Raw genomic sequence first — 9,792 nt, 5'->3', positions numbered from 1 at the left:
ACTAGTACCATTTTGGGTGATTATTTTGTGAAACTAATTCATGGAATGTGTAAAATGATAAAAATAGGCACCACCAGATGGAAAAAAACTGGTAAGAAAAATCCCAGCCGAAGGCCGAAACCGTCCTCCAAACCAAAACCTCAATCCTTGCTAGAGAATAACCCCCATCTAAAAAGAGACTAACATCAACTTATCACTCAACTGACCAAGACTTGGAGAAAAAGAAAATGTAAATAACAATGCACATCAAGAGAAAAGCAACCAAAATTCAATTTGGCACACTATTAACAATATTCTTGCCCCAAACACCTAGGATGTCAAGAAAGTGTTTAGTAGCCACCCCCTAGGGGGAGAAAATAAAGAATTTAGAACTCAGAAATGTTTGAAGCATATGGAATAATCATTTTTCATTAATTCAATTTATTATGGCAACACAACTACATTGGACCATCAGGAAGTGTGTGACTAAATAATTTTAATTTGTGTCACATCCAATACGATAGGTTATGTAATTGTTTTGACACAAGCAGTATAAACATCTAATCAAGGATTGTACATCAGTTCAAATGAAAACAGCAGCATAATTTTCAATTTCGCTTCTAAGGTTGCCATACATATAAAGTGCGGTCAGAGTAACAAAAGCTCCAACACCAATCTGCATAAGATAAATGCAGGCATACCAGCACATCTACTAGAGCAGATTGCAACCAGACATACCAAATAGTCATCGCCGATCAGCACCAAAATCAGTAGTACCAGATTCAACCCGACCCCAGCAACTAGGAAGGCAATCAACAGCAGCATTATGTGGATATCGGCTACCACTTCACAGGTACAGCCACAACTTCATGTGCTATAACATTGCAGTACATGATGCCAATATCCGCTACAGCTTCACAGCTACAGCCACATCTCCATATTCTATCACATCTCAGTACAGGATGCAACAGAAGTCAATACCCTAAAAGCTAGACATTAAATGACTTGAGGTCTAACCAAGACCCTAAACAAAATAAGCAACTATGGATCTGTTACCCTGTCTTGACTAGGTTATAATAGAAGGGACAGCTCAGCAAATAGGCCTCATCTTAACTCAGCATCAACGTTTGAATATGAGGTTCAGCCACTTGCTGCATCAGCTACAGGTAAATTATGTTCCCCTTCCGACCATCTTTCAGGCCGTCACAGCTACGACTAGTCCTTTCAGGGCCCAAAACTTTACAACCATTGAAGACCATGGATTGTGGTCAGGTAAAATGCCAGAATCCGGATGGATAAAGACTATTCAGAAGAAAATATAATCATGGATCTTACCAATCATGAGATCATCATAGCAAATTATTTTAACATTTTAGGAGGTGAAAACCACCAGATTACTGTTGTTTGCAACGATCATCAAAACGAACATCATCCATCAAGTACAAAACAGCATCAACAGCTACAAAATCACGATCTCGCCAATCAGCCACATTAATTCTTTTCACGATCATAATTATAAAACCCCAGGTATTTGATTCATCCGAGTCTCAACTCCCATGACTGTACTAGAAGAGAAATTAAAGTGTGCATGCTTCAGAAGAAAATGGAGAGAGAACTATAAGAAAATAATAAACATCATGGAATCTCTTGCAAACACAACAGAACCTAAGCAAACCTAAAAAGTACATGAGTCATCAAAGTGCCCATTAACTCGGCTAAATAAAAGGATGCATCAAGTTCAACAAAATAGTTAACCTTCAAATGAAGTCCAGGACTACCATAACTAGCATCTAGTACTTTGACCAGGACAAGCACGCCCACAATGCTCTTTTCTAGTAGCAATACAGCTACAGATGGTACACTCACCAACATTCAGAACCATAGCAAGCCATACTACTCCATTATTCCTGCAAGACAATTCAAGAACACTTAATACAGATAATCAGATCCAGGTTTAAAGGAAAATAATGAAATTGGTGAAAGAACTCACATCTGCATCTGAATTACGAGGAGATGGACTCAAAGAAGCAGCAGGACGACCTCGCGGAGAAACACTTCTAGGAGATGGAGAACGTTCATCTTGGCTGCGTCGATCAGGACTTCCATCCCTAGATGGAGGTGTCTTCCTCGGAGATGGACTACGTTTAGGACTAGGACTACGTCGAGCAGGGGAAGCACTACAAAATAAATAGAGATTGTATAAAAAAAAATAGGGTGCAAGGTAAACCAATTAAAAAATTAGAAGCATGAGTTAGGAAAAAACCAAACCTTTCATAAGACCGGCTGCGGCTTCTTCGTCCCTCATCATCATTTCTGCCTTTGCCACGACCTCGGTTGTAATCAGGACTTAAACTGCGACTCCTGCTTCGATGGCGATAATCCCTCTCCTTGTGACGGTACCTGTCACGATCATTTCTACCTTTACTTCTACTACGACTTCTCCTCTTGACATCCCTATCCCTGTAATCATCCCGGTACCTGAAATGTTTATAATCAGCTTCTGCATGTTATATGAGAATCAACAAGTTGCCAACATAGATTCTGCAAGAGAACTGATCAGATTCACAACATTGAAACTTCTGGCACAGATCTCTAGGTTAAGACATACCAGCCATATAAAAATTAAATTAGGGAAATTTTTTGGTATATCCAGCTTTAGTTTCATATGAAATCAAAATGAAAGAAAGTGGTTCTCTGTCCGGGAGAGTGGCCTATGCCAGTGCACCGTGTGTCTATATCTCTTCTCCCTCAAACAAGGGAGCAGAGTTGTTTTTTTACATGGTGAGGAGAGAGAGAGCCACATGGGAGTAATGGTGTAGGGCACACTTCCCGACAGTTCTTTTCCCAAAAAATGAAACACAAGATACTCCATGATGCTTTTCAGCTGCCTCCAGAATTTATATAAGAACTTTCTAAGAGTCAATGAGACCAAATTCAACTTTCAACGCAGCACTCACGCTGTCGGTTTGATGAATAAATTTGTATTAGTACATAATACCATAATGGCTCAGAAAATATCTACTATAAGCTTTTCTCTGGTGTCAATGAGACCAATCAGGTTCACCTTGCAATACAGCTCCTGCAATAGTTCTCTACAAAAAGACATCATATTGCACTACAGGTAAAGAATAAGAATACAGACTTCATACTTCCTAATACAAGTAGTTGCAGCCCTCCCTGATTTCAATGACTGTTTACTGATGTTGGTAAACCTAGCACAGCCACAATTAAACATTCCCGTCTAAACTGAACTACCACTAAAACAATGTTCTACTAAGAGCAACTTTACATCTGCATTTTTATTACATTATTCCTACATTGTGAATGCCTAACCACACTTTCTTTAATACCATCTGTACCATCATCAGTCTCACACAATGAAACAGTACATAATTATAAAGCACCGGTCAAGACATTTATGCTAGCATTGAAATAACATATAATCAGTCCGAGTTAACAAATCAATAGCATATCTTCTAATGTCGTTAAAAAGCCTAAGGACAGGCATGAAGAAATTTTATTACTATCAAAATTAATATAAACAAAAAGGGAGTGAGTTGATCAGCTTCAGATCATCATAATTACTTCCGTTTTAATTAGCAGTTCAAATATTTGTTAGGAATACAGACAAAATATTACCATATATTAAACAGAACGTTTTGCACCCAAAAGAAGGCCTGTAGAAGGGCCCATTTGGATTCCACTGCACAACCCCATGTTCACAATGTGTAAACAAAATTTCAAAGGAACCCTTGCGAAACAAAGGGAACAAGTAGGAAAAAAATCAACTACTAATACAACAATTTCACATCCATTTAATTATGACATAATACACCACACAAGCAACATATTTTTCTACATGCAGATGCATTTACTTTGCATTTCAATCAGAAACTTTATTACTGAATAGTGGACATTCTTCCAAAGTTCCAAGGTTTACACAAAGAATAAGGGTTTGTCAACAAAATATCATTGCCATACCAAACAATTCCACCACCATGCTGCAATTCAGATGACATAGCAATCACACAAGCATTCGTTACCTTGGGCGGGGGCTTCGGCTTCTAGACCTGCCTCTCGTCTTTGGAAATACTTCCACTATCCTTCCTTTGCGACTGAAAGTAAAAACCACACATTCAGTCTTGTGGTTAAACTCAATATTTTAAAAGAAAAATAACAGGCAGTATAAGTTACATCCCACTCAGAAAAAAATAATAATAATAACGCTATCACTTGGTTGAGAAAATTAGCTTGGACTGCTAAGTGAAGAACAAAACCAAAGGATCTGATCTCGACAGATATTATTTAAATCATCAAAGATTCCAACAATCATATGGAATTAGGATCCATGGACAACATCATCCTACATGTAGAGGTAGACAAATGAAAGACAATTCATGGAGCCAAAGCATAGTAGGTTGTGTTATGCTTAGTTAAGTGTTAGTACAGAATCGGTTTACTTTGAAATGCGAGACAAAGAGGAAACATATACAGCAAACAATGACAATTGTATTTTTACAATCAAATATTCAAAGCCATCGAGATCCTTTCTTTTTTAGGGAAAGAATAAACACACTCATTCCTGGTCCAAATAAACTAGAATACTACGAGTTCATTTAAACCAAGCTGCCAGCACAATCACTAATAAGCAACATAAAATCTTTCTACATGCTAAACTACATCTGACATTTTCAATACCACATGCATCAAGAAAAGAAACAAACTGACTACTTAGTATTCCTATGTGAGAATAATAGAAACAAACTGACTACTTACATTGGCTCAGCATTTGGCCCATACTTAGCGAACTGAACCATAATCTCTCTGCCATCAACATTCCTTCCTACAAAAGGAAATTGTAAAGGGTAAATTAGTTCGTCAATTAAACACAAACCCTTTCCATAGTTCGCACTTGAAAAGAAAAAACCCGCCTTGGAGCAACAGTACTTACCGTCGAGCTTTTCCACCGCCTTCTGTGCCTCCTCGGCATACTTATATCGAACAAAAGCGAACCCACGTGAATCCCCAGTTCTGATAACACGATAAAATAAAGCATAAACAACACGAAAATATGATTAACGTATAGACTTTGCAAGTGTGTAGTCTTAGAAGACAAAATCGACAAGAAAGCGTTCTAGCCTCTTCAAACCTTCTATCTCTCGGTATAAAGATATCAACCACCTTCCCATACTTATCGAACAGCGGGAAGAGATCATCTGCAGAGGTTCCTGATGAAGAACAACAAAACGCGAAAAAAAATGAATCTGAAAAGAACGCATTAAAACCCAATAAGAAAAATTGATTAGTTACTTACTGAAAGTGATGTTGAGAACGAGAAGAGAGTATGTATCTTTGATATCCGGAGGACCAGATCTCCCGAAATGAGACATTCCTGCGACTGAACAGACGATGTTTGAGCGATAAGGGTTAGGGTTTCGATTTGAGGCCCTTTCAACACAGACTCACAAAATAGCTTCTTTAATAGCGTCTCCCTACCATGTATTGACAGATAGGAGATAGACTGACGAGGTGCTTCCTTGGGAATAAACCCCTAAATTCCACGTAAATTACACTAGTACCCTTCTTTCTGTACACTATGTTTGGATGCCAAACAAAGAGAATAAAAAATATTCAAAAAAAAATTTGAATATGAGAAGAGATACACATAAATCCAACATCGTTATTTTTTATCTTATACTATTTTATCTTGTCTTTTCTTTTCTTGACATCCTAACATATCCTTAGATTTTTTAGTGTTCCGATGCTTAACGATACAGCAGTTCTTTGTAAGAGATAGGCCAAACATCCTATCGAAATAGGGATGGAACCGTCTGATCAAATGAAAGCAGGTGATCTTCAACGTTAACATACCGTTTCAACGACTCTAATTAGTGGATATGTAACCTAGGATATTATTGTCACTCCCCTAGTGACTTCCTTTTCCGTAAATACTGAGTATGGGTGAAAATTCCAGGGATACCTAGGTTGTCCGACTGAAGGAAAATTGTGTGGATATTGTTCGGACCTTGTCGTGATGATTTTACTATAAGGTCCCTATTTGACATTCGTCAAAAGCCATTAGTTGTGGGGTAAAATTAGAAAAGATAATAGTTACTATTAAGGGTCTCTTTGGTATCACATTTTATTTTCATTTTGACATGTTTTAAAAAAATTATCATTAAAAATCATTTTGATCAAATAATAAAATTGTTTGATAACTACTAAACAAAATAGATTGCATAATGAAAATTAAGTTTGGTAGCGTAAATAATTTTTATAATATTTTTTAACAAATGGACCCAAGTCAAGGAAATTCAGTATTGAAATTAGGTTTTTCTTAAGAGAAATTGGCCAAAGCCTATATATATTTTAGCAATCTTTACAAGAGTATTGTAGTAATATTTTTCCTATATATATATATATATATTACTTTTTTTAAAAGAGGTCCGCCTATAGTTATAATGATGGGAATTCTAACTCGTGGATAAAACTTGTGAAAAGGTTGGGAAGAATGCGTACAAATTAGAATTGTTTGGCACCTCGTCCTCAATGTTGATCAATTGAGATTGAAAGATCCCTTCCTGTTGGATGGGGTGGTTGAATCCGAGATTGAGTTGGAGATCAATGACCTTGTTTCTTATTGATAAGTTGGTGTTGACTGAAGAGCGACTAAACTAAAGAGAGTACAAGGAGGCTTAGATTAGATTGAAATCATTATATTCATGGCATTTAGGATTCTTTCGTACAACTATTGAACAAGTTGATCAACTGAATCGGGATTAGCCGATCCGCCAATCTTATCGCGATTCTTGAAATTGTGTCACCATTATACACCTCATGGATATATTATGTGGTTTGTTAGATAGAGAGAGACTTGTCATATCTCAGATTTCACACCCTAATTTAATCTAATATCATCATGTGTATCAACATGCATCCTAATGCATTACGACATTGCTTTCTCCTATAGTTCTAAGTTTTCAAATCTTTTATTCTCCATGTGAGCAGAGGATGAATGGGTTTATTTTAATTAAACGGTTCAGTTTGATTTCGATAAACGGTTTCGATTTGATTTTGATATCCTTAATTATATCTATCCACTTTGTGCCCAATCTAATCTTTCAGACTTTCACATGGTGGGCCCAACTAGGTAAGGTTTCTTAAGTGGAGCATGTAGAAAAGATTTACTCTTACTTTTATTAAAAAGGGAAAGAGAACACTATCTTGTTCCATACGACATGTGGCCCCTATGCCTAGATACAAGGCCACGTGAAATGATCGTTGCACCCTTCGGGATACTACAAACGTTGCTTTTCTTTACATGAAACAAAAAGTTATCTAGTATCCACATAATTCCTATACCGTGGAAATTTAGATGCATCCAAAAATTAGTGGACAACCAAAAACCCCAAGGTCTCTACTTACATGTCAATTTTCAATCCCAAATGAAAGTATCATGTAGTGGTGGCTAGCAAGTAAAATGGGATGGTTGCAAACAGTAACCCAAATTGTGATAGATTGATTATAATTTGGGAAAGGTGTTCCTAAACAGGAGATTTTATTTCTCCCATCAACTCCATCAGATAAGAGGTGCAGAGGCTGTTATGTCATTTCAAATTGGTATTTATGTCAATATGAGTGCATTTAATTCAAATCGTGAATTGCCTTATAAGTTTATACAATATTATTAAAAAAAAATTAAAAATATGTTTTTTAGTTTTTTGGAGTATAAGTCTATAAGATCAATTAGAAAAGGGGAAGAATATTTAGATATGTTTCAAATAACTATAATTACTCCAATATATTTTTTTAGTGTTGTTATTCATGTAACAAGGGTGGGTTACATTTGGAAAAATAACAAAATGATGAAAAGATCAATATGTAATGAGCAATGGGACATTAAAGGATCAAATAAGTGGGGTAAATTAGACATTTCATATTTTTATGGATCAAATAAGTTGGGTAAACTAGACATTTCATGTTTTTATTAAAATCTCAAGATTTTATATTATAAATTGGTATTTAAAATGGCATTTTTGTCATTTCATAATATTCACTGCGTACTCTGTTTTTTTTGTTTGGTAGAACCCTATATCTCTTTCTCGTTCCGGCAGCGACAGGGACCGAGCTCTCCTTGAAGGCACCCTATTTCTCTTTCTCGTTCTGGCAGCGACGTAGCTTAGTGGTTTCACTGTTTCAATTTCCAGTTAACCTTTATTTAAAGGCTTAGGGAGGACCAACTCAGGGTCGAGACGAGAACTTGAGGGAGACGATAACCCTGCTTTCCTGTTTGGCTGCTCCAGCCACCGCTGCAACGTATGATCCGGCGGAGAATCCTCTGAGGTCTCGTCTTTTGATATTTTCTCCCCCGGTTCTTCAATCCCTCTGCAAGACTACAACTTAATTTCTGTTCAAAATGAAAAGAGTGTGATGATATGATCCCTGGACTTTGACTCCATCATATTTTGCCTCCACTCATTTTTTTAACCTTTTTGCTTTTTGTTCAGCTTTGTAAAATGCTATAATGGCCAAAGAAAACATTCAATTGATCATCCAACCAAAATTAAGCAGCAGGCATCAAACAGGCCAACAGGGAACCCAAATCGGTTTCCTACTTTAGAACATGATCAGAACACATTAAAATTGAATACTAGAGTGCAGATTTTCAAAGCCAAGCAACTGTGATTGATTAAATGTGTTAATTAATCAAATGGATCTGATCACAAAGGGCTCCATACAATCATGAAATGCAGCTGTTTGAACGAGGACTGTAGAACTGGTGGTAAAGAAGAGAAGGGAAGGGAAAATAGGCAGAGATTACCTGCGAGCAACGACCATTGGTGGCTGGTGGACAGAAACGGTGACAACAAAAATCTCATATGGTTCCTTTGCTTCTCCGTCTCTTTTAGTCTCATTCTCTCTCTTTCTGCTCGATCAATGGCTAAGTCCCCAAGTTTCAATTATCAAGGAAATAGATGATTTGCCGTCCAACGACCTAGAATGCTGTTGTGGCGTTCTTTCCAGAATTCGCCGGTCACTTGAAGCTTTGCCGGAAGGGAATGACGTTGGCTTGGTTGATGGTTGGAGACAAAAGGTGTTGGATAGATGATTTTGGGGAAGATGGGTTGTGTTGAATTACGTTTTAAGCCCTTGTTAAAAAATCTAGTTAAAAGTTCTAGATTTTTATTATTTTTAGTAGTGCATGTGATTTTACACAATTATCTTTACAAAGTTATTTTCAATTATGTCATTTACTATAGTTTCAAAAGGGTAGTTGACGTCTTCTTATGTTTGGATAAATAAGAAACCCTTGTTACATTAATAATTTTTCATTTTTTTTAAGTCCGTTTTAAGCTTTGTCAACGGGTTCTTTTTTTCAAGGGTTCTTATTTTAAGGGAAAGAAATTTTTTCCTCTAGAATCTTAAGCTTATTTTCTCAAAAAATAGTTAAATAGAGAAAAAAAAAAGTTAGAACTTTGATGATGTGGCAACATCAATGATAGAGACTGGAGCTAAGATGAACCTGAACTCCCTCTCTCTAACATATTTCTATTAAAAAAAAAAAAAAAAAAAAAAAACACCGTTTGACACCCCTAGATGGAAGGCTCACATGGCTACTAGAGCCTCTGATAATCACGTAGCCACTGTTCATGTTGTCTCTTTCTAGATTTGATCCATATAAGAATTACGATCGATATAGCAAACATAGAAAGTCATTTATGAATCCTTTACCAAAACAAAAAAGAAAAAAGAAAGTCATTTATGAATGATTTATTTTTTTCGCTTGGATTTTCTCGATTGTGGTTTCTGTGT

The 9,792-nt window shown here is 36.5% G+C and overlaps 1 protein-coding gene across 5 annotated transcripts; it reads right to left on the bottom strand.

Moving 5' to 3' along the window:
- Positions 1-387: 387 nt before the first annotated feature.
- LOC122648904 (serine/arginine-rich splicing factor SC35-like) lies at positions 388-5,447 on the bottom strand. 5 transcript variants are annotated; one of them, XR_006331141.1, is made up of 10 exons: positions 5,294-5,447; positions 5,129-5,207; positions 4,931-5,010; positions 4,756-4,822; positions 4,023-4,094; positions 2,248-2,457; positions 1,970-2,156; positions 1,735-1,886; positions 1,036-1,539; positions 388-921 (listed from the first exon to the last, which is right to left on the bottom strand). XR_006331141.1 is itself a non-coding variant. In XM_043842208.1 (8 exons), the coding sequence occupies exons 1-8, from the start codon at positions 5,367-5,369 to the stop codon at positions 1,881-1,883; spliced, it is 777 nt and encodes a 258-aa protein (XP_043698143.1). In that variant the 5' UTR covers positions 5,370-5,447; the 3' UTR covers positions 1,575-1,880. The 5 variants fall into 5 exon arrangements, 1 of the variants encoding a protein (XP_043698143.1); XR_006331140.1 differs by having other exon boundaries at positions 388-1,216; positions 1,315-1,539; XR_006331142.1 differs by having other exon boundaries at positions 388-1,544.
- Positions 5,448-9,792: the final 4,345 nt, after the last annotated feature.

This window comes from Telopea speciosissima, chromosome 1 (genome assembly GCF_018873765.1).
Source record: "Telopea speciosissima isolate NSW1024214 ecotype Mountain lineage chromosome 1, Tspe_v1, whole genome shotgun sequence".
NCBI lineage: Eukaryota > Viridiplantae > Streptophyta > Magnoliopsida > Proteales > Proteaceae > Telopea > Telopea speciosissima.
The sequence above is the reverse complement of the archived record's forward strand: the minus strand, read 5'-3'. Positions and strand labels throughout refer to the sequence as shown.